General features: G+C 36.9%; 3 protein-coding genes across 3 annotated transcripts in view; 2 read left to right on the forward strand and 1 right to left on the reverse strand.

Annotated features, from left to right (window-relative positions):
- Positions 1–1,020: 1,020 nt before the first annotated feature.
- On the forward strand, positions 1,021–3,157 carry LOC106713878. The gene is made up of 5 exons (XM_045683585.1): positions 1,021–1,117; positions 1,224–1,371; positions 1,824–1,947; positions 2,323–2,508; positions 2,915–3,157. Exons 1-5 carry the CDS (start codon positions 1,047–1,049, stop codon positions 3,079–3,081), a joined length of 696 nt encoding a protein of 231 aa, XP_045539541.1. The 5' UTR covers positions 1,021–1,046; the 3' UTR covers positions 3,082–3,157.
- A 325-nt stretch (positions 3,158–3,482) lies between these two features.
- Positions 3,483–6,040, forward strand: LOC106713882. The gene is made up of 6 exons (XM_014506779.2): positions 3,483–3,720; positions 4,072–4,219; positions 4,397–4,501; positions 4,586–4,706; positions 5,126–5,305; positions 5,794–6,040. The coding sequence occupies exons 1-6, from the start codon at positions 3,629–3,631 to the stop codon at positions 5,892–5,894; spliced, it is 747 nt and encodes a 248-aa protein (XP_014362265.1). The 5' UTR covers positions 3,483–3,628; the 3' UTR covers positions 5,895–6,040.
- A 121-nt stretch (positions 6,041–6,161) lies between these two features.
- Positions 6,162–25,542, reverse strand: part of LOC106713885 — a 37,327-nt gene continuing 17,946 nt past the window's right edge. Inside the window, 12 exon segments of the mRNA XM_045683604.1 lie at positions 6,162–6,562; positions 6,985–7,226; positions 7,335–7,449; positions 7,555–7,647; positions 7,730–7,873; positions 7,999–8,015; positions 8,050–8,221; positions 8,390–8,612; positions 8,903–9,053; positions 10,071–10,232; positions 14,594–14,724; positions 19,184–19,303. Coding sequence (XP_045539560.1) covers positions 6,361–6,562; positions 6,985–7,226; positions 7,335–7,449; positions 7,555–7,647; positions 7,730–7,873; positions 7,999–8,015; positions 8,050–8,221; positions 8,390–8,612; positions 8,903–9,053; positions 10,071–10,232; positions 14,594–14,724; positions 19,184–19,303 — 1,772 coding nt within the window. The 3' untranslated portion in view covers positions 6,162–6,360.

Consider the following 25,542-nt stretch of genomic DNA (forward strand, 5'->3'; position numbering starts at 1 on the left):
AAAGTTTTTAGCGTAACATATTAGGTAGTTTTATGTTCTGTCTATACCTGTAAGGTTATCGCTTATATAAACGCAAGTTAGATATATAAATATTAATTGAATATAAACCTTTTTTCTAATTTCCTATTCACTAATGCTTTATTTGTAATTATTATTGTCGTTTATTCAAAGAAAATGATGTTAGTTTGTTGATTTAATGTGTAATAAAAACTATTTAAATTTGTATTATTTAAATTTTACCTTTTTTATTTGTTAGTTACTCGTTTTAAAGTCCGCATGAATGTTACGACGGCAATCCCTTTTCATATCTATCCTTATCTATTCTCTCTCTTGAGAGGATTCTCTCTCTAAATTGAAATTGCATTTGAAAATATTTAACCATAAGAGAATGATGGTTAATTTTACTTTTCTATTTTGGTAAAATAAATCTTTCATATTATTTAAAAAATTTAAAATTTTCCCTTCGTTCTTTAACAAAAAAATATTTGAAGATAGTGTATAGAGGCTGACAAGGCCATCTGTACCGGTGGGCATGTCAAATTGAATTATGTTAGCCCACTAGCGCCCTCCTGTCAATGTAAAAAATGTCAAAATCATCTTTGTAGTGTAGCTGCATTGATTTATTTAAAAGGAAAGGCGATTGCTTCGAAATGACAGCTTTTACTTTGTTTCTACTTAAACGTGCCTGTTGCTGTTACGTGACAGCTAATTTATATTATTAGTACGAATCTACATCACCGCTACCATCAGCGCCACAATGGCGAAAATGAAATAGGCGCAAAATACTACATCTTATAGCCAGTCCATTTATATAGATAAGAGTGTAGCTATTCTCGTTTTTTTTCTTTTATGTCACTTTCTATGTCTAAGTAGGTTTTACATATATACTGTCAAAAGCAAAAGCGATAGCAGCGCCTCTCACCAGTTCATATATCCTTGTTTGACTTTTATGTGTCAATGATAATTATTTTAAATGACATTCTGACAAAATTAAAAGACTTGCTCTCATAATTATTTTCATAGCTGTAAATAAAATAACAAAAACTATGTCGGTGTTTGACGGCGAAATAGAATTCAAATCTGTTTATATGAATGATTTTGTCAAAAAGGAAAAACCGTAAGTATTTCCGCAATAACATCTGTATAGAGATAAGAATATATCTTATTACAAGTGTTCTGCAGTTGAATTCCACAATAACATTACGATAAACACTTTGGAACAGGAAAAGCCCACGTCGAAAGGCAGTGGATGACGACTGTCTAATCGTGGGCCTGGGCCGCGACGCTCTCAAGCCCAGAGACAAGCCGCGCAAGAGCCCAGATCTGCTTTGCCCACTCAAACATGAATACTACAAAGAGGCTATTACTAGGGTTAGTCGAACCCACGTTATACGTACCATTAGGGTTATACGTACCCACTGAGTTAGGGGTGGTTAGGTCATAGTCCACCACCCTGGTCAAGTGCTGGATAGTTGACTTCACACATATCTTGCATCACGATATTTTCCATCATCGTAAGAACCTCGGATAAATGTACATATTATGTAAATCGAAAAACACATTTTTACATGTCGAGATTCGAACCCAGGACCTGCTGATTACAATAACCCGTGAGCCAACGACGCTTTAGCTCCTATTATGACGAGATAGATATTTTTTGTACAAGTTGTTTACATATAAAGTAGCTGGCATTTTAGTTGGCACTCAGCATCAAGAGAACTCTTTTGCGCAACGTGCCAGCTCAAGTTTCTGGTATTATGCACAATAATTCTTTGTCACCCAATTTTTACTAATTATTTAAAAAAATATTAATATTTAAATAGTTTTCAGAAGACTATCCGAAATTAGCTAAACAACATATGACCAAAGATATAGATCCAGTACCCATTGAAAACGACTTACAAGATCTTAACAGGACGGAATATCTTGTCAAATATTGTTCCAGAGGTAAGCGAATACGTTTCCATGTAATTGTTTATATGGCGACGCGATAAAAAACGTCGTGTTTTAAAAGCGCTGCCGTACAATCAAATGTATGAAAATGCTTGCTATTTTAACGCGCGATAAAGCGCCCAAGCGAATGAGGGCTTATGCAACTTATACCAACTTATTAAAGTGAAAAAAAAGCAGTTTGTATCTTTGAAAAAGTGAGAAAACAGGTACGAGTACATAACTCTTTCGCCAGTCTTTTCTGAATAGTATGGGTGCCTTCAAGAGTAGCATGTAAATGAATTTTCTAAGCTAGGCCATAATTTTAGATTCAGGTAGTCATAGTCAAGCACTAAATTGTTTATTCGTTTTAAAACAATTATCTATGATCAGAGTTGCCCTTCATGTCTGTGAACCTGGCGCGTCGGGCGCGTGCGCTGCAAACGCTGCGGCTGCCCGACGATGTGGAGATACCCGACACAAGCCAGCGCGGCAGCTACCGCCACCCCGCGCCGGAGAAGTACGCAGAACATCCTTCCAAGATGTCCATGAAACCTAAATTTGATGACTCGCTGACAAGTATGTGCTTTGGATTGTTTTTGTTTTACACCAACTCCTAGCCGCAACGAATGACGGTCAGGAGTCGAGTAAATTTAAAACGTTCAGTTTCACGAAAAAAAATAACTGTACAGAAAGTGTTATATTTTTAACTTAATTTTTTTCTTCTTCTGACTTTAAAAGATGCATTACACTGTTTTAGTGCCAGTAATGTTTTTAAAATCCAAAGTTAAAAATGGTTTTTTTATATAATGCCTGTGCCGCCATCTTTATTTTGTTTTAAAAAGGAATCGTCTACTTTTGTGTATTGACCATTTTATGTGCTTATACGTACCTTCTGAATCCGATTTTTTATACTGAACCCAAAAAAGAAACAAGCAAAAATACAGTCCGCGCTAACTTAACTGTTTAACGTAACCAATTACAGAGGAACTACGTCGCATCTTGCGTGTAACGACAGGAGATACGACATACGACGTGTGTCACGGCTTGCTAGCCAAAGTGGTGCTTGATAAGAACCCTTTCGGGCCTCCGCGGGAGGAGCCGAAGTACGGCAGATGGAAGACACCGTATACTTACACCTATTATGTGTAAACCAATACAGTGAATCCTGATCTTCGTTTCAGTTTATGTTTAGTTTACAAAATTAGTCTATTACTGTGGTTTTCTGAGACCAAAATATCTGTTTAAAACATATCGTTATCCCATCTTCGACGAAACAGAGATAACAATATGTTTTAAATCCAGTTTTTGATCTCAGAAATCCATGGTAAGTTAATATAAATTATGATCCTACATTATAATTGAATTTGTCGTAATATTTGGTATAAAAATTGTTTCAGATGTTTTTTTTATTTTAAATAAATGTTTAACTGGTAATTGTGTTGTTTATTTATAATCATAAACTTTGTTAATTTCTGTGGCAAGTGCAAAAATATGCCAAGAGGAAGAAAACACATCTCAAGGTCATCACACGTTTAAATATGTCAAAAATCAATACGCAAAGCAAAAATCACGACCTATCAATATGACAGCCATGTCAATTCATTGACATGTATTATGTCTTAAATTCAGTAAACAAATAGAAATAAAAATTTTCGTGATGTGGAAAATCATAAAAATATAAAAAAAAAAAATAACCATGGACCATTACCTTACAACGTACAGAAAGGACTATCTTTGGCCCGATCTGCCCAAAGCACCGGGGGCGGAGCAACATGGCGGGATCGCTGAGTTAGTAATTTCTGTTATAATCCAGGATTTTAACACTATATTTCAGTAGACAGCCTAAGAACCAAGAGGGACATGAGTATGTCATAAAGCTTTGTATCTTTATGACCTCACAACATAACACAATGCAACCTCATTTACCAATAAAAGTGTGTATTGTAGAGGTACAGTGTTCTCCGATCATATCTCTAGTCACACGTGGAAGGAACTAAAAACAAATTAACCAACAAAACTAGGCCAGTCAAATTTCAATAAAAGTAGACCCAAAACGTTGTACGTAAGAAGCGCGGATCAGGTTAGCAGCTGTAACCACGACCCAGCACTTAATTTATTTCATTTAAAACATGAATTCAGAATACCTAAGCTTTCTGGTGAGGAGATGGCGTTCTACCAAGCGTGCATGCAGCAGACGCGGCCGCCCGACTGCCGCTGCCCGCAGTACTCGGGCGGGGAGATGCCGCAGCTGCCACCCGGCAAGGAAGGAGGGTGGAGCAGAATAGAGGTATACAGTTTGTAAGCCAGGCTACATTGTAATGCTCGTCTTCTGTAAGCCAGGCAAGACTGACATGCGCTGGACGATAAAGGACCAGTACTTTTAACACATCTGCGTTTTCTTTAGTGTCCTCTTATACTGTAAGATCTCTATAGTTTCGTTACGATGTTTTTTTTATAATTTTAGATTATGGGACCATTATTAGATCCAAAGTTGTATCCCGCTCGTGTTGCTGCCGCCCCGGAAACACCTACGTCAAGATATAATCAACCCAATGCATTCCTAGATAAGGTAGGTTTGATTGAATTCTGTTTAACATCCTTGTATCAACCTAAATCACATAAAAGTACACGTTTTGTTCCTTTTACTTTCCAGCTGCAATCGAAGTACCCGATGTTGTACAGCATCCTACAGAACGAAGCCTCCCCGGAGCTCAAGCAAAGGATCGACCGCGACAGGAACAAGACCACGTACCATGTCGATTATTGTGAGAGTGGTAAGTAATGCTGTGCATTGAAGTACAAAATAATAAGTGACAACAGCATCTTGAAAGCAATAGCTGGTGACCCAAAGGCGTCTACGCTGACACATCTCATGCGGATTATTATCCCGCAAGGGATTTCTCCTAAATACATGACGCGTTAGGGCTTAATACATATAAATACTTGTTTTAGCACCTATTTCCACTAACCCTAGTTATTTAAGTTTCTAGTTTTGTAATTTAGAATTAGATAAAGAAAGAATTTTGAATTTTTTGAACCGAGCCTCTTTAGATGGTGGGTACGTGTGAGCCCGATATATTTAAATGCAATGAAAAAAACACGAAAGATCGACTTGCTGCTCCATGGCGAAGCAGGATGAAAGTATCCAGTTTTACTAAGTTACTCTCTATTGATTGAGACCATGTGTTCCTAGGTCCAGGAGCGAAGTTCGATAACCTGCAACGCGCGGCTGACGAGAGTGGGTCGGGCCCGTGCTCGCAGCCGATGCGTCTGCCGGGAGACCCGTGCCGCGTCGCACCTAAGATACGTATGACTACGCCGAAGACTATCTCCAAGCAGGCAGGAGGCGGTCCGGACCCGCGCGCTAAGTGCGGTCAGTATTACTTAGAGACTATCCTTAAATATAAGTTAACAATATTTGCATTCATGATCCAAAAGTGTAGATAGAGCGGAGTGTGTATGACTTTTCCATACGATTCAAGCTGGCGGCAGCTTTTTTAAATAAATTAAGCCAAAACTTTAAGGTTTATACAGGTTATAACCTTGAGCGGCAACACCACGTGAGTGGGATACAATCAGAGAGATACGTATATCAACATTTTAAAGGCTGACAGCGCATCTGAAGTTACTCTGGTGTGGATTTCAATGAGCGTCGTTGATTACCTCGGTGTTTCAGCCTTTCGTTTGCTCGCCCCTTTCTCTTATAAAAAATACATGCATATTTGTTAGGGTACTTCTAATATCGCATTCTTTTAATCCACAAAAATTGTTCTCCAAGTTTTTCAATTACCATCAATCTCATTTAGTTAACTCTTTCTACCCGCATTATTGTTCGAATATAAATTTTTATAACTCCCCCAGAGACGACATCTCTGGTGCCACCGCTGGGCAAGACTGAATACCAAGACAATGTATCTAAGCTGGGAGGTATCATCATGCGCGACAAGCTGCACAGGAAGTAGACGATACACAAAAAACTATATAAACAATGAAGATAAGATAGACTTTGAAGAAATCGTATTAATCGTCGTCAGATTTATTTGCTCATTAAAATTGTAAAGTATGAAAGGAAAATATTAGATTGGCATTAAAATCCAATGATGTCGCAAAATGTTCTGATATTTCATTTGGTCTATTTATTGCACCTTAAAGCTCGAGCATCCCCAAATCTCTATTTTTTCTTTTTGGTTTAAAATAGATTCATGTTTACCTTTTCTTTTTTGAATGACTCATTACATAATTTAAGGTTTTTTATTTGTTTTTCAGTTTTCCCGTATTTATTGATAGAATGGGAAACAATGACAATAATACAGCTCATTAAAGTTTAGGGAAATCGATATAAAAAATACAAGTAAAATACTGTATTACAATAATAAAAAAATAAATATCATATAAATATACGTTTATGTATAAAAAGAGTTGTACGTGTCACGCGGGCGGAGTCTGCGCGCTCGAGATGAGCTCCCCTCTCTTGTACAGCGTCGTCTCCCGCCGCTCCTCTCTCCTGTTCTCCGTCCTCTCCTCTGCCCGCTCCTCTCTCCGCACTGTGACCTCGCGCCGTACCCTGCGGCTCGCAGACTCGTCGTGTTGCCTCAAGACGACCGCTCGCGCGTCTGACGTGTTCCGTTCACTGTATCAATGCAACTTGTACTTAATAATCACGAGAAAACTATCAACTCATGAACTTATCATCTTCCTGCACTTTACTCTGCGGAGGGTCGGCACAGTTCATCATCATCAGCTCACTATACGTCCCCACTGAGGTGCTCGGAGCCTACCCCAAGTTAGGGGTGACTAGGCCATAGTCAACCACGCTGGCCAAGTGCGGGTTGGTTGACTTCACACATAACATTGAATTTCTTCTCAGATATGTGCAGCATCACGATGTTTTCCTTCATCATAAGAATGTCTGATAAATGTACATATGTAAATCGAAAAACACATTGGTACATGACGGCACAGTTATTTACATCATATTTGAATTCACTTCCAACTTAGACGTGTCCTCTGTGTCGGGAACTAAGGGCAGTAAGATGGTAAAATGTGAATTACCGTGCGAGCGCGCCGAGGCGGTCGATGTCGGGGCGCGAGTGGGGCGCGGGGGGTGCGAGGGGTGGCGGCGAGGCGGGCGGGGAGGAGGCGCCGGACGCGCTGGCGGAGGGCGAAGACCCCACGGCGGAGTCGCGCTTGGCGGAGGAGGAGGAGCCCGAGGCGGAGCGCCGCCGCGCCTGCGCCACCGGGATGTGCAGCGACGCCGTGATCACACACTCGTCCTCCGACGCGCCGCCGCCAGTCTGATAACACAATAACAATACACTCTATACACTACAAAGAAGGAAAACACGGCTAAATCTGTAGCGTGACTTTCAATCGATATCTTCGGGTGGAGTTTGTGGACTAACCTCATTGTAGTCGCTGGCCGAGTCGTTGGAGTCCGCCGCTGAGTCGGTGCGCGGCGCGCCGCTGCCGCTGCCGCTCGCCACGCCGCTGCTCACGCACTCCTCGCTGCTTCTCACCCTGAAAACGAGATACATATGACAAATACGTAATACGACCAAGAATCAAGTAAAGATCACCAAACATACGCTCATACACCTCTTAAAGTTTTCGCTCGATGCTTACCTTGTAATTATGGTCATAGCTGAAGATAAGGAGCCCGATGAGGTCTCAGACGTCGCGTCTCTCGATCTTCTACTCCGTGAATACGACTTCTCCCTGAAACATTGAAAACAAATAGTCAATACCAATCACAAAATCATGTCTATTGCAAAAGCAAAGGACATAAAAGACAAGTTACCCGTGCAGCAGTGCGGGCGGCGGCGCGGCGGTGGCGGCGGCGCCGTGCAGGAACTGCTCCCGCGACCACACGCGCCGCGCCTCGCCGCCCTCCCCGCACTCCGCCCCCGCCCCCGCCACCGCCACCGCTGCCGCCTCCGCGCACCTGCACATGTACAGTACACACTCGACAATTAGCTGGTAAGTAGACAATATCAACTAGAGATAAACGTTGGTCTTCTTTGATCAACGCATGTAGAGTCACGGCCCGAATTGTAGCAAACGAGCGACTACTTTACTGAGAGTGACTGTGTGTGTGTGTGTGTGTGTGTGTGTGTGTACTCACTCTGCTCGTCGCAGCAGCAGGGAGTCGAGCACGGCGGGTGCGGAGTGCGCGAGGTGTATGTAGGCCTCGTGCAGCAGCTCCGCCGGCAGCGCCCACAGCTCGGACTGCCGCTCCACCAGCTGCCGGACCACGTTTATCACGTCCGCACGCTCTGACAATTGTTCCGCGCTGCGAATCATCACTCAGTTACTTTTTATTAAAATCGTAGAAATTCCCACAAATTAGCTAGTAGCCCAGATAGTACGTCAAGATGATTAATAGAAAGAATAGGTAACGAGAGTTTCAGTAACCGAGAAGTTCACCACTAGCCAGAAAAGTGGGGAACGTAGCACTGACCTGGCAGCCTCATTGGGCTTATTCCGATGCAGGATGTTGGGCGCAAAGATCGTGGCAATGTTGGCAGCGTCCATCTTGTTGCCGGGCTGCGCGTCATCCGCAGCATGCGCGGCGAGCTGCGCCAGGAAGCCGAGCAGCGCGCTCAGCGTGTCGCGGTGCGCCGCCGGCAGCAGCTGCACGATCAGCCGGAGCGCCTCCCATTGCAAACGGCGGTTACGGATTTCTGCAACCACCGGGACAAACATCAATTTACTAAACTTGTAGTATACTACAAATCACCGCAATCCTAACAGCAATGGAGAGTCATTGGAAGAAGAAGAAGATAATACACCACACTAGAGAATACTAAAATATTGAAAAATATAAAAATGCCTTACTTTAAAACATATCAATGCACATTGTCTCTCTTAGGAAGTATGAAATAGCCTTGGAAGAGAGTGCAATAAAAAATACGAGATAACAGATATTTATACAACAGTAAACAGAACGCAGTAGACTAATCAAGTAACTCACTCTGTGTCTGTAAAAACGCGGGATACAGATCTCTGCAGAGTAATGGGTCGGGCAGGTCCCTCAGGAACTCCTTTAACAGCGTGGCCACGTCGTGCGGGCACACCGCAGAGTCCAGCGCCGCCTCCTGCGCGCGCTCCCACTCCTCGCGCAGCTGGAATAGACACAAACTTCATACTTACACCTTTATCACATGCTAACAGTATCACTTGCACAAATATTGGTAAGAAGACAATAGATTCATTCACTTATTCGCCATATACGCTAGCTTGCTTAAGATTTTCGAGCCAACATACTGTCTTCGAAACAAAAACATGAATAGTTTTTTTATAATGTAACATAATGCACAAAAGCTGTTGAAACTCATGTAACTGACTTGCGTAACAGTAATACAAGTGTAATGAAAATAAATAACAATAAGTGTGCGATACTGAAACAGCAGAGTGCGTGTCAGCGGACGTTACTCATTCCGGAGATGAGCACTATTAATAGAGGATCTAAACCGAGAGCCGTATCTAAATTTCTCTCGGCACCGCATTATCCACCGTCAGACGGATGGCTATCGCCGCAGCCGCGGTCTCGAGTACCGCAAACTTTGTAATAAATCTGGCTCTCTAAAATCTGATCTGGGTCATCGCGCGCGTCGATCGGCAAAACATCTAATTCCGTCAGTCGATGTTTCGTTTTCCCACAGGCGGTATCGATGTCTGCTTCGTAAACTTACCATTTGTATGGATTTACTGTTGTATTTTCTGTCATAGCAACTGCGTCAGAGTTTTCAAGTTTGTAACCATTACATTGTAGATGTTTAAAATCGGCGCTGCGTCGATGGAAATAACGATATTGTTCAGTTGAAATTTCGGCACGTGCGTGGATTTGTAGCGGTACGGTTGCTATTTGATTTATTGCCTTCGATATACTAACATTCACACTATCATATTCCCAATGATTTGAATAATATCTATACCGACTATGAGTTATGAGGAGAAACTAGTCGACTTGTCTTGTCTTTGTCTATTTGACTGGATAAAACAAAAAAAATACTGAAAGTGTGTTGGTGGATATAACACCTAAGAAAGTAAGTTTAATACGTGGAAATTTGGTGTTATAAAGTTGGCTGAAAGAAGCTCTATTCAATATGTTTGCCCAAATATAGTAGGAAGATGTCTACCTGTCTTACTCTCTTCTTGGAGGCAGATACCCTGAAGAGGCCGAGCGTGCGAAGACCGTGCCGGCGTAGGTGTGCTAGGCAGGCAGTGACCAGGCCCGGCACCCGCGGCCCGCCAGACTCCTCCAGTCCTGCCCACCACTCACCCGAGTCGCAGGATTCACTCTGAAATGTGACGGAGATTATTGACGTTATTTAGTGGTTAATTGGTTGGATTCTGAAATGGATGAATAAACTTATTTACTGAGTATTGTTTTAACCTAATTATTTTCTTATGCATAACATAAATCAATATTTATAAATGTGAAAGTAATTCTGTATGTCTGTCGCACTTTCGTGCCAAACCACTGAACCTATTTAAATGAAATTACACAGATAGTCTACACCCTGTGAAAAGACAGGATACTTTTTGATGCGAAAAAAGGTTTGTAATGCGATGAAGTATCCTCATTTTTAGACCTAGAAGCTTGAAACAAATTTTAAAGGACGTTGAATCGATATAAATATGACATTTAAAGTTTGTAAAAGTTTTACTTTTGAGGCTGTAAAATAACAAGAGGGAAATGCTACGCAAACACTTCTGCACGCGGACGAAGTCACAGGCAAAGCTAGATAATAAAACAATAACATACAAGTTTATTGACGTTGCTTTCCATGATTTTGATCAATGTGGTATTCACTTGTAATAATTTAAGATGAAAATTGAATAATCTTTAAACAAATTTCACTTCAAAATGATTTGTGTGTACACAAACAAGAAATTTTTTATTATCAGTAAATCTTACGCTTCAGAATTATGAAGTAGTTTTCTGGAATTCCCCGTTGTCATTCCAGCTGGGAAATATCTACTAGTTTAATGCTCACAGATGTATTCGCAATTTTCTACGGATTTCTCACTGTCGAAAAAACATGTGAAAACATATTGTTATCTTTGTATTTTTTTATAGAAAAAGAAAGAGATAACATAATGTTGTATAAGGTTTATCGTGGTTTTCCAAGACCATAAATCTCGTTTAAACAATGTCAAAGACAATGACAATGATGGCTATTTTTTATATAGAGATTTTGGTCTCAAAAACCCATGGTTAGAAGTTAAACCAACGACAACGTTGTAGCATCTAAGATCTTCCACGGGCATGGTCTACACTTCCACGCGGCTATTTTAGGTGCGACTCGGTTATCGGATGGGCGCAAGTCGCGTCATATGATAAAATTATCGTGGCCTTAATGAAACCATACAACACGAAGGCCGCCCAGGTAACCGGACACCCGGTGACGTAGGAGTGACGTCATGTGACGTCACACCATCGGACGTGATGACGGATGATTTTTTTTACGATCACGTAGATAATAATTGAAACTTTTTGATAGTGAAAGAGTGGTGATGAATACACGTTTAAACTTCTGAGGGCCTAGCACGAAAATTTACGAGTATTAATTAATTACGGCACCGAAAAAATTTGTACGAGTTTTGTAGTTGTACTTTAAGCCCGATAAGGTGGCACTGTACTAATCACATACATGTTTTGTCGATGACGCTACCAAAAGGTTCTTATAAATATTCGGGTTAAGCTCTCATTGGGTCTAGCACGAAAATTTGTGAGAAAGTGTTAGTAGCGTCATCGACATTTTGTATTAGATTTGTACATCGGGCGTAAACTACACGAACAAATTATGACATATTTTGTCGATGACGTTACGAGAATGCATATCAGAAATATTCCTTATAGACCCTCTACGTTCTACGTAAATCATTCCCACACGTTGTGTCATTACGTTGATTTATCGAGTGGCATTTGTTTGTGATTGGCGCTTGTCATATCGGTTACCGAGCTTCGCCCACGATAGCGACGTCTGCTATGCTGTCTGCATACTGTTTACATTGCCCACTATAATTTTGCGTAGTATCGATTATCGGATCTTAATTATGCTTCGGTGGATTAGTGGTTAAGCATCGGATTTAAACTACAGGTTCGAGTTAGATTTCCGTTGTGTATTAAAAAATGTGATAATTTTCAAGCACTTAGTAATAGACTACAATTTGTAATACTAATTTTCCTGACGACTTTAGAAGACCTTTAGGGGATGAAGTTTTATATAAAACGCCTAAATAATAACAGAAATCTATATGCAAAATTCGAAGTCTGTTAATATATCTGTCAGTCAACTTTAACTTTTACGTTATTACTTATTAATAAAATTATTTATATTTATCTGAAATAGTTACATCCCCTTGGTGATTTGAAGCAGGTGCTTAAATCTGCTACGTTGATATTATTACGTGTCTTGGCGGCAAACGAACGAACTATTTCGGATTTCCAGTACAGTTAAGGTCGTGACATAAAAACAGTACAGAGCGATATTAATACTTAACAAATTATAATACAAACTAGCGACCCGCCCCGGCTTCGCACGGGTGCAATGCAAAATATACCTACTACAGAATAAATGCACAATTTATTTAAGGTACTTAAATGGATAAGGATTAATGCTGTATTGTTTAAAATCACTTCGTAAAAGAATAAAAATGGTTATGCTGGGTTATCCCTAAGAGATAGACATATACCATCGCGGACTTTTTTGTTGAACTTTTTAAGGTGAACAATACTGTAGTACATTATTTTGGTCTATCTCGTAGGGTTCAGCCAGCGTTTGCAATATAAGCGCAAAAAAACGTGCTTATTTACGACATCACATTAGAAAACTTTAAATTTATCAGTGTTTCTCTACTATATTATGCATTTATTATACATACAAACCTTCCTTAAGAATCACTCTATCTATTAAAAAAAAACCGCGTCAAAATCCGTTGCGTAGTTTTAAAGATCTAAGCATACATACGGACATACAGCGAAAGCGACTTTGTTTTATACTATGTATTGATTGATTGATAACACTTTCAGTGTAGTTCATACAATGATATTTGTCTGTCACAAGCTCAATTTTCACTTTGTAATATTACTCCTTATGGTCTCATTTAATACTAGGTGTTGCTCGCGGTTTTGTTTGTTCAGAAAAATTAGTATTTTATTGCAGTGTTATTGTGTAAAAAACATATATTTATACTAGCTGTCGCCCGCGACTCCGTCCGCGCGCAGTTAATAAGCTTATATGACACGTTCGTAGATTTACTATAGCAGCGCCATCTATTGATTACTTACTCAACCCAGTCGAAAGGTATCGACATCTGTTAGAATCATTTGGAGTTAACAGATAATTGTGACTGTCAAATAATAACAGACAAATAATTAGCAATAAATTAAAATTGCGACTATAATTTGAGATTTAAACTATCCTATCTCTCAATTTGGATCGGACTGCACATGGTGTGCGAATTTTATTATAATCGGTTAAGTGGTTTAGGAGTCCATTGAGGACAAACATTGTGACACGAGATTTATATAACATATATATTAAGATTACTTAATTTTTATAAAAAAAATCAAGAGAATCCAATGATTTTCTTCTGAGAAAAACCCCACAATATTACCGAGAACAGTAACATAAACAAAGTAAAAGTATTTCAGTGGATATCTGTTGTGATAAATTTACATTACGTCCATTTTATACGTTGGACTTTGTACGTTAACAAATACGCTGAGACTTTACATTCTTATTGAATTTGAATTTACTTTGCTAAATAAAACTATTCAAGTAGATTGATGTGTAAACAAAAACTGTGATGTTCTTTAAATCATTTACACACACAAATTTTGTGTTACATGCTCTATTTAATAACATAAAACTAAAAAAAAATCCTGAAACTATGTCTACTTATAGCGTTGCCAGGTGTCCGGATAAAGCTGGACATAGGTAGGCATTTTGATTGCGTGTCCGGCCAAAACATACGGTTGTCCGGCTTTTGTTAGGCTTTTTACATTTACCAAACAAGAGTGTACCTATTAATACTGAGACAAAATCCTAAATATAGGGTGTCCGACATTTCTACCCAAATGTCCAGCCAAACTGGCTGGTCTGTTCGGCTAGTAGGTTTAGCGACCTGGCAACCCTATCTACTTACAACAATTGGAATTATCCTATTTTAATTCAGATGTCTTATACGCTTAAAGATGACTACGATTACTATGATTTGATCGTAGCAAATGTACAGTAAAAATAACAGTTTGATAATCACGAAGAAAATAAAAAACAATGAATAAGAAAAAAAAAGAAATTATAAGGATAAGAGAACAATGAAAAAATTTAATAAAACAAGCGGTTGGACAACTAAAGAATTCAGGACAATGACAGTAAGTCTAGTATTATTATTATTAGATACATAGTATGTTAGTATCGCAGGACTTTAAACAAACAAAAGCAACATACTATCTCATAAACGAAATCTACATTTCACTTTGTTAATACAAAAGTTTTCATAGAGTTAATTACAAAAATACCAAAATTGTAGGATACAACTGTTTACATTGGAGCTATCGAAGTCAGAATTAAATTAGTGTGATTATTAAATTAATATTAAATAGCATATATCTTACAATACGCAGTAAAAACATCATACTGTAACTCACATCATCACCCTTATCCAGTGCGCCGAGAGAGGCGAGCGAGGCACGGGAACCGCCGTGCTGTTGCCGGCGCAGCGCCCTCTCCATCTCAACACACTGCGCCAGTGGTACCCCAAACACGCTGCCCGGGGACTCTGCACAACATATTAAACAGTGGTAGAGTCCGTAGTATTAGCTGTTGCACGAATGTCCTGCTCGACCACTGTAATATGACCAGAGGACACGTATCAAGTGAATTTCCGCATTTAGTCCGATGATTGACGAACGCCAAACCAGGACGCTGGACAGAAAGTGCGCCATAAGTTCGTGAATTACACAGTCTTACAAAACCTAGGCTATGGTAAAAAGCAGGGTCAGAAAATCTCGCCCAAGACGCGAGTATAGCGTTTGACTGTCCTATTTGAATTCATGAAATGAATAAATTGACTTATGTAAAACATTAAGCTGCAGACAGAAAGGGTTGGAGAAAGATCTTTGTACCAAAGGAGTGAACACAAATATTTCATGTTTTCCAGAGTTAAGATCCGGCTAGTCTGAACCGACTGCAATAAACCTTCCCAGACGGCGTGCTTCTAGAAATTTATTATAAAAAAGCTTTAGATTAAAATTCTGAAGTTTATTGTACATAAAAATGTAAAATGGGACGTCATTCACATTTCAAAGTGGACATTAACAGGCAATAAGAAATCCATTATTCAGTTAATTGCTCAAAAGCATTCCGAGAGAAGGACGGATGTTACTCAAGTTGTATGTTAGCAAGGGACAGCAGTATACCGATGTGTCCAAGCATGACCTACATTAAAGGTTTGGTGATTTAGGGAACATATTGTGGCACTTTCGTGATGTTTCAAGATTTGGCAGCGATTCAAAGCTAACAGCAAAAATACGTTGCACTTGTTGTGTTATACTCGGCGAGCATAAACAATATGGTGAGAAGTAAATTGACCAGAATGGAGTAGCTAAATATTTTATTTTTTATAATGGACCAACATTTAATAAAAGTACCAAGACTTATTTAATTAGGACAATGTGTGGAAATTAACTATTTTCTGCTCTAATGTCATTGCTTTCTTCCTGGTAGTGTTTATAGAAAGTAATAACAATAAAAATAATCCAATATATTTATCGATTGATAGATTAACAAATAGATTATTGAAAGAATACGAAAGAATTGAAGTGATTTCGAAAGGGCAGATCTTTTAGCCCACCTGGACTTGAAAATACAAATCGTAACACAAATAGAAGTTGTTGGTCTATCTGTTTACAATGTAATAATACTGCGCGAGTCTCGCTACAAAGAATTCTCTCTATTTATACATCTGTGTACTCGCCGGCGCCTACAACGTGTGAACAAATTCATTTTCAAATTTTTACCATACATTTTCAATACTTTACTCAGAACTCAATGATAAATTGTCTTTCTGATTGCTAATAAAACCAACTTCTGTAGAGTATCGCATGTTAATAGCAATAGTTTTAATCGTGGCTCTTATACAAGGCGATCATCGAAACCCGGCGATTTTAGTCGCCGAGACTTACGCAATACAATATCATAGAGGTTCGTATACAGCACGCGTCGCCACTATTTCTATCTGTCAACTGTGTTTGTCAAGATCGTCGTTAGAAAAGTAGCTGCAATTTTCAAGATGGCGGAGCAAATATATATAGTTGATATGTAGTGGTTATACCTGAGCTGACCCAATAGATAACTCTCGTCGATCATTCAACGCGATTCTCACAACACAACCATACAATACTAACTTCGATTTACATTACCTCTGTATAAAGGGCCTGAACCTTTCAATAGTATTACTACAAATCTAGTTCTAGAACATCTTTACGGAATGTAATTGGAATTTTACATCGACTCTAAGTGCTTTGCAGTCTTAGCAACTATACATCAACAACTATCGACAATTAATTCGAACTAAAATTGGGCCATGAAGTTACCAAGATTTGCATAAAAATGTTTGTACTAAACGTAAGGTAAAGAAGAAGAAACAGTATCAGCATCAGCAAATGATCCATCACCAAAAAGTTCATGATCCAATTTCAATTGGATCATGAACTTTTTGGTGAAACAAAATCAAACAAATAATCGTAATAGAGAAGTATATTGAGAACCGCTAAGAGAGTCGCTTAGCACCGTTTTAGTAATAGAAATCTGTACTGAGAGACTGCTTGAGTAACTAAGACTCTGAGTACAGCAGTAAGAGTCATTGAGAAGATTTTGTCTATTTTGACATGATAATATGTTCAGAGAACTAATACCATACCATCACGCCGTCTATCTCAATTTGGGACGTACACTATGTATTTTCGTGTCAGATCTGCTTATGTTTACGTTCACAAGAAATATAGCGAATAAATCAAATATTGGCGCCGCTGGTTTGATACAATGCGAAGCCAACTGAGTGTGAAAATTTGTTTTATCTGTTATTCAAAGAAACATTTTTTTTTATATTACGTGTTGCAATATTATAACCAGTTATACATTACGATTTTTATAACAATCTGGCCAGTTGTTTATGTGCAATTAGAGGACATACTTACAAACATTACTTTGATCTAGATTTGACGACATATTTTTTTTGTAAACCTGACCTTGTAATGTTTTTGTTTATGTTAAAAATATTTTTCAATTGATTAACATGAAATATTAATAGAATTGCAATATAAACTAGTATATTAATTATATAGGCAAATAGTCCTTGCTCTTATTTGTTTATTTATGACATTTTAGTTTGACTTGATATTTATGTATTATATACCCCGTTATATGTTAGTCTCTCCTGTCCTCTCGGTTGCCTGGAAGAGAGCGCTTATAGCGATAAGGCTTATGTATGTATATTAAGTAAATTAGTTACTATGTACATTAGGTTTTAGTCATGTTTTTGCATAATTTATAATAGCAATAAGAGTTAATAAATAAATAAATTAACTGTTAAACGAAATAGAGTTTTTCCTAGACGTTTTTATACCTTTAAACAAGACCAAATTATCTGGGCATTTAGTATTTCAGACGATAAATACCCTAATGAGATAAAAGAGATGTAACAAAACTGTACCAGGAAAATGTCTTAACAACAACTTGTGAACATTTAAAGATCAATAAAATACGAAAGACATAAGTTAGCGCGCTCTATCGCCTAATGAATACATCAATGTGATTTACCGACAACCGTTTTGAACTCATAAAGTATTTTATAACCACTACACCTGGTTTGTCTCAACCTGACCCTGTACACAATCCGTAGACTACAATTAGTCGGGATATATAAGGAGCGATAAAAAAATTGAGGTTGATATAACTGTTGTTTTACGTCATTGTTGTTAATTCTATCTATCTTTATAATAATCTAATAGTTGCTGGCGACTTTGTCCGCATGAAATAAAAAAAATAGTAATAAATATAGTGTATGTCACATGAGGATTGTAGCTTTTCAACAGTGAAAGAATTTTTCAAATCGGTTCAGTAGTTTCAGAGCCTTTTGCAAACAAAAAATCAAATCTTTTCTCTTTATATTATTAGTGTAGACTAGCAGTCTATGTCGATTTCGCAATTTAGTGTTTTATAAATTTTTTAAAAATATAGCCTATAGCCTAAATTTAATATTCAAATTGTGTTTTTTTTTTAAATCAAAATTCTAAACATTATTAAATCGTTTAAACTTTCGTGAAACATTATAATAAATTAATTAAGAACTTTTCATCACACGTGAGTTAAGCCATCATTAGTTAATTACGTAAACTTTTTGTTTAGATTATTCTTTGCAAACATAAAAAAATACTAATCTTTTAAAAATTAGTGTGTACAAAATGGCAACATTTTTGCAATTATTCTGCTTGTTGTATATATATTAGGTATTGGTCACAGACTAATTAGTCAATCTGGACGCGTTGTACTTTAGTCAAAGTAATTACTATATTTCGAAGGTCATACGTGAGACAGAGCGTAGGCTCGGCATGCGGTATTGGCAGACGATGGCCGCTGACTCATCAAGTGGGACCACCGCTTTAATATTGCATACGTATATAACAACGTAACCAAATTAAAATGTGACCTACACTGGTTCGTGTAAAGTTGGTTTAAGTGTTCGTAGCAGCTCTACGATGTTTATAAATGCTACGAAATCGCATAGACTGTAAGTTTAGTACCTTTTTTAAACGACAATACATTGTTCTTGTCTTTAAAAATGTTTTTTATGTAAAAAAATGTAAAAATATTTAGATTATAATTGTTAAAAAAAATAATTAAGACTAAAAATAAATCACTAAAGTCGAAGACTCCTGCGTAAACTATCGTAAATTTAAAACGCAAATTTTGCAAGACAATACTTTAAAAAATAATACGATTGATTACGACGCATCAAACATTAATATACAATAGACAACCAAAATCTCCAATTCTTCTTTCTATCGTTACTTTCAAATTTACAAAGAAATTAGTATTTATCTAGTTCATTAAAAAAACATACAACATAGAAGCTAAATCGCTAAATTGTGGCTTATGAAAGTTTACATAGGAACTATCGAAGTATAGATTCGTGGTTAAAAAAAATGTCTTAGTTCCATAACTGATGTTGTACGTACCTTTATCCTTGTCCCCATCCTTGGCTCTACTCTGATCGAAGAAGCCAGTGGTCAGTGCCTTCCGCTTTAGAAGGTACGCTCTTCTTTTTGGTTTCGTCGCCACCGCCGCAGATGAATTCTCTGTACAAAAAAGTAGGAAATCACATTCAACATCGTAAAGACGAACCCAATAATCGATCTTTAATGGTGGAATTAAACTAAGACACTATACACTGTACACTCAGGGTATACATCAAAGTGTCTCTGAACAAGTGTCTTGTGTCATCCGTATAATTGCAAATAGTACATAGATTAATGTTGCAATTTCTATCGTAGTCTATTCGTACCTTAAGATTTATAGGAAGATAGTTTTAAATAATTTGTATGGGAAGGTGTTCAAAAATGGTTCAATCCAAACGATAGATCAGTTTTTTCGATTACTAATTATTTCCTTCTAATAGCAACATATTGTTATCTCTATTATTCTTTAAGAAAACAGAGATAATCATATATATTTGTACCAGAGTATCGACAGGTGTAACTAACAGTAAATCTATCTTAGTATCCCAGAGAAATCGAGATGTATCTCTGGTATTTAATAACGAAGCTATTCGAATTTCGAACGTGAATAACATTTAAAGAATTCCGCGAATGAAGCGCTTATGAAAACAAACATGTCTCCTGTCTGGTCGCAACATGAGACATTTTTTAAAGAGATAATGCGTCGCGACATTAAATACTGATACTTAAGTACGTAACATCACAGATCAAACTAAAAAATATTATATTTACACAATATACATCAGCTCAGCTCATATGTGTACAGTTTATCTATAACAATTGAAAATTAATAAAAATAATAAAAAGGATTAAATACGAAAAAGAGGAACAAAACGGTGACTGCTTTTTCAAAGTGTTGCTGAAGTAAATTTTTACAATGATAGATATGGCAACAACAATATTTGTTAGGTGCACGAATGGGCGGAGTCTACCGGTGCAATACCACGACTCAGAAGATAGTCGTAGGCCTAATTTTTGTCCTATTTCCCTTCCCAACCTTTTCTTATTAGGATAGGATGGAAAAAGGAAGGTGGAAAAGAAAGTGGGAAGTTAGACGGAAGGGGGAACGCATAGGAAGGGGAAATATCCTTTTTCTCTGCGTGCCCATCTCCATTAATTAAAGATAGGCAACGCATCTGTAATTGGGGATGTCACTATTTCGGCAAATTCAGGTGGTCGTTTGCTTCTTTGCCACTTTTTGATATAAAAAAAAGATTAACATCGACTGGTTATTACTTAAATTTTTTCCTTAACCTCAATATTTAGTAAAGTGTGTCAGGATTTTACGTAATTAGTTTTATTTTAAAATATATAAAACATCAGTTGTAAATAAATAACGGAAAAATTTCTTTAAATAAAACTGTATTCAAAAATTTTCCACAAACAAAAAACAGTGTCATGTTGATAATTATAACATGAATTTGTGGGTACGATTATTTTCCGTGTTTATTTTGAGTTCGTGACGCGTGGTGTTACCTGGCCGACATTGTCAGTGAGTCTTAATTACCGTGGAGACATGACAAGCCACCCTCCTCTTGTACAGTTATTGTAATAAGATTGTCAAATATAAATAGAGGCAGATCGATGCCTTCTACGAATAAGGGCCAATCTGCAAATCGACATCTTTATAGGAGAGGCTCTCAAAGTTTCAACCATATAGTAGCAAAAGAAAAATATTAACACTTGTTAATGTATATTTTGTTTAGTGAGTGAGTAAACTAAGAGTAGCTTTTAAAATCAAAAAATCATTAATTTGTTACTTTGGCCCTTATACATAGGACCTATCGATACATACTAGCAAACCGTCTTCTTAAATATTCGTCAAGTCCTAATAACACTTCTAATGTCACATATATTTAATATACGCCATAACTTGAATAAAAATGCGTTGAATATATTTATTTAGGTTTATAGCAGATATTACAATTTAATAGTCTTCCTGACTGACGGTGGACATGCGATAAAGAAATAATAAATGTAAAATAAGTCAAGCAACATTTAAAACTATGACGTCATAATAATAACGGTACATGACATTAGAAATTTATCTGCAACATGATTGATTTCCTTATAGTATATATTCTCTCGTAATACATGTCGCAATCAGAAGAAGAAATCAACTTTAATAAATCGAAATTAGAACACGAGCTGTGTTCGAAGAGACTTCTTGTACGATGCGCGTCTGACATTGGTCATTCTGGAAATATGGATCGTAGCTAAAGCATTGTTTGTTGTACATGAGCCTGTGAATCAATTATAATCAGTTGAGAAGTGATAAGCAGTGAATTCCTTGAATCCGATATTACCCACTACCGCACAAGTGATCTCAATCAATAATAATTCTGATAGCTAGCCATCCCGGCCGTTATACATATATTCACATTTGGTTTCTGAAACTTAAATATCCGTTTAAAACATATTGTTATCTCTGTTTTGTCAAAGAAGTCACAGGGTTTACGATACGTTTTATGCAGAGTTTTTGGTGTCGGAAACCCAATGTATTAATGATCTTTTAGAATCACAAACTCAGTTAATTTAAACTTTAAAATAATTTTGAAATGAAATGTTATGTTTTACTTTTATATTTTCAAAAAAAAAATCTAGAAAATACACTAATATACAGTACAAATGATTGAAATAACTCAAGAATAAAAATGTAGAGTCGCAAGTGGATTTTTATTGTGCAAAAAGAAATATGAATCTTTAAAAATATCCAATCATCAAAACCATGGCGTAACAGACACATTTCGTAGCTCTAAAACGACAGCCCTAAAACACCTACGAGTTTATGTTTATAAAGATTTATTTGACATCGTAAGAACAACCGAGGTTATAATAGACGAATACATTTCACGAAAATAAAGTCAAATTAGATGTTTAGTAAAATTTATATATCGCTACCCCGTTAAACATTTTATGTGATATTTCATAACTGAAAGAATTCCAATACTCATAAACGATAGCAAGAAGTGTTAAATATATTAGGTTAACGATAAACGACAAACAATGAAATAAAAAACATAGTAATGTTTAACCAACATGACAAGTTAAGTAGACTAACTTTGAGTCTTCACCGTAGACAAGCTACGAGCCTACGTAGACCATATTCGTAGCAGCCTAAAAAGGTCTGTACAAACTATAAAGCAAAGATGTTTACGGATTAGATACTACATTAGTACAACATTTGAACTTGTAAAATGTAATATAAATATTAGAAACTAGCTTTTACCCGCGACTCCGTCCGCGCGGAATAAAAAAATGCACACAAAATAAAAAAGTTCCTATATGTCCGTCTCCTGGTTCTAATCTACCTGCCCACCAATTTTCAGTCAAATCGATTCAGCCGTTCTTGAGTTATAAATAGTGTAACTAACACGACTTTTTTTTATATATATAGATATATAGATAACACAAAGTATTTGTATTCGTATAAATTAATTTAATATTATTGAAAATTACACTCAAAACAACTTAACATATACAGCGAAATAATTAATTACAAAAAATGTGGTCCTTTATTGTAATTTATTGTTTATATTCTTAAGTGCTTAAAGATGAAATAGCCAATTTTTTACTTTAAATCAAACACATAAGATATATTTCAGCTCTAATTAATTCTGGCAACATCTACTTCCCTTTAAAATATGCTTATTTTTGTTGTTTACGCTTGATAATATATAATATTAGTATATCATTTCAAGTCACTCTTACGAGGCACGAAATCAGCGATGACCGCGGAGCGGGGCGATGTAAATAAAAGTTCTCCGCACCCGCTCGTTTTGTGCGTATTGCTGTACTGTGCCATACCTTTGATTACATCGCCCCGCACCTCGCTCATCGTAAATTTCATGCCCGAGGCCTTAAAGATTCTTTAGAATGATAGATGATTGGTAAAAAAATACTGATTTTTTTTTTCGATTTAGAGGAACTACGACATTGGAAGCTAACAATTAAGCAACTTTGTTACACATCGAACAATAACTAGAACAAAACATTTACAATCGAAAAACATAATGTATTTATTATTCAAATATCGATAGAAATTGAAGTTGTGTTCAATCATTTCATAAACGTAAATATAAATCACGAAACCGATAAGAATATGGAAGGGAGACAGGTGGATCATGAGGGAAGCCAACAGCAACCAAATGTATTTGATCTAAAGTTGTCAAGTATTCGGTACAGCGTGGGCGCAACAAATCGCAATCAGTCTTTATAAAAATACCTGCGACTGTACAATATGATTCACTGTAATATTTTTACAACGCTTCATACTCTATAGCTTTAGGAAAATTTTACATTCGTAAGCAATAAAATATTCTTACTTTCAACTATGTTGATAAACGTAACTATAAAATGAAATCTAGATTGCAGTTAAAGAGCTCGAAAGTACAATGATGTATTTATTTACTAACTCAAGTTTTTATCTATTTTATTGTAAAGAGACGAAGTAATAATAGACGACAAAGACTTTAGTTACAAAACAATGAGAATACTGTCCTGAGCGTTCATAAACTTTAAAAAAATTTAAATTTATGAAAATGTTTATAACAATTTTAAAAAGTTTGAACTTTTTAAAAGAATAACAAATTGAAAACTTTTTATTTTTAGTCCTCTTTCCCTTCCCATCCGTTCCTTATAAGAAAAGGGTGGGAAGGGGAGGTGGATTTTATGGAGGAGGAGATGCATTGGAAGCTTAAATATTCTCTTTTTGTGCGTTCCCTCCTTCGTCGATTGAGGGTAGACAATGCATCCGCTATTGCGAATGTCTAGCGGTCGCTTCGCCATTTCGGCGAATTCATGTGGCCGCTTGCTCGTTTGCCACCTTGTAATATAAAAAAAAAATCTAAACAGTGGGGAGTTCTATCAAAGTCAGTTTTGCTGTTTGCAATTAACTACTTAAAAATACACGCGAATTGCTGAAACGAAAATATTCTTAAAATATATGTACCAATATATATCTACTCCGTGGTTTTTCGTTCTCGAACACAGTGGGCGGTCGGAACGTGGCGGTTCGATTCTTGATTTCTAACATTATATATCGGAATGCTAGAGAGTAGAGTTCCTCAAAAATTCTAAAGAACTTGCATTTTCTTTTTTCTTACCTTTGTATAAAGTTATAAAAAGATTCCCGTAAATGAGAAAAAAAGTTTTTCCTGTATATAATTGAAATAAAATACATATTGTACTTGTATTAATTAACTTCTTAAAATATTCGTAAAACATTGTACTTGTAGAAGGACCCCCGATAAGTCTGAAACTAGTCGGCTATTACACCAAATTATACGTGAATGAAGTCGTTATTTTTAATTAGTTTTATGGTCACATTGTTTTTGTAAGCTATCATATGGTTTTTGTATTTGTAAATATAGTCTTTTGCAATGCTATAAGAGCCCTTGTGTTATATATTTTCGATTAGATTTTATAAATGCATTCCGCGATATTGTCACAAGAATGCATTCGAGATAATGTCGGCAGCGGCATGCCGGATTCCGAGTGCTAAATATAGGTTAACCGCGGACAGCATCGCAAATTCCAATGAGCCACTGAAGGATGCGTTGCGATAGATCTCAATAAAAAATTGTTATGATAGTTAGGAGGGACAAAGATTTTATGTAAAGAACTTTTATATACTTGTATATGTACTATAATATGTAGTCATATTCGTATCTTTTCGCCTTATATACTCTCTCCCACTTTATGTGGTTGTCTTGCAAATAAATCTCGCTCATTCGTGATGGATAGAATTTTAGATTGCCTAACTTTATCTATAAACAAAAAACAAAATCGAATTAAAAAGGTCAGATATAAAAAAATGAGCACGTGATGTGGATGCGCTAGTAATCCGCAGCGTGTTAAACTATAACGCGATGATTGGCAGTTGTTGTGGCCGCTGCCAACGCGTCATGTCATAACTCCATAATCTCACAATGACGGACGAAATCAGAACGGAATTAAAACACAAATTCCGCTCTGCAATAGTATAGTCAGTTTGTGTGAACAGTTAGGTAGAAGATAATCTCATGTCAGTTTCGTGTCACACAATGATGTTTAGAATTCAACACCGAACTTAAGGACAGCTACACACCTTCAGTTTTAACTGTAAAGCTCAAGTGTTCTGTGTGTAACGGGCTTAACGTCATCAACTGTTGTCACAGACAACATGTTGCCTATTCGCTAGTGTTTTGTTTCGTTACGTTTACGCTTCAGATTAGCGACAGTGTTATAGGGACGTAATTTATCAGATAAACCGGGCACTAATCTATTGCAGATTCCTTCGGGCACGTGTCTCTTGTGGGTGTTACCTAAACATAGGATTT

The sequence above is a fragment of the Papilio machaon genome, chromosome 22 (assembly GCF_912999745.1).
Source record: "Papilio machaon chromosome 22, ilPapMach1.1, whole genome shotgun sequence".
Taxonomy (NCBI): Eukaryota; Metazoa; Arthropoda; class Insecta; order Lepidoptera; family Papilionidae; genus Papilio; species Papilio machaon.

Coding starts and splice junctions, on each gene's coding strand:
- LOC106713878 (XM_045683585.1), top strand. CDS start 1,047: ATGTCGGTGTTTGACGGCGAAATAGAATTCAAATCTGTTTATATGAAT. Junction 1,372..1,823: donor ACAAAGAGGCTATTACTAGG/GTTAGTCGAACC, acceptor ATATTTAAATAG/TTTTCAGAAGACTATCCGAA. Junction 2,509..2,914: donor ATTTGATGACTCGCTGACAA/GTATGTGCTTTG, acceptor AACCAATTACAG/AGGAACTACGTCGCATCTTG.
- LOC106713882 (XM_014506779.2), top strand. CDS start 3,629: ATGGACCATTACCTTACAACGTACAGAAAGGACTATCTTTGGCCCGAT. Junction 4,220..4,396: donor GAGGGTGGAGCAGAATAGAG/GTATACAGTTTG, acceptor TTATAATTTTAG/ATTATGGGACCATTATTAGA. Junction 5,306..5,793: donor GGACCCGCGCGCTAAGTGCG/GTCAGTATTACT, acceptor TAACTCCCCCAG/AGACGACATCTCTGGTGCCA.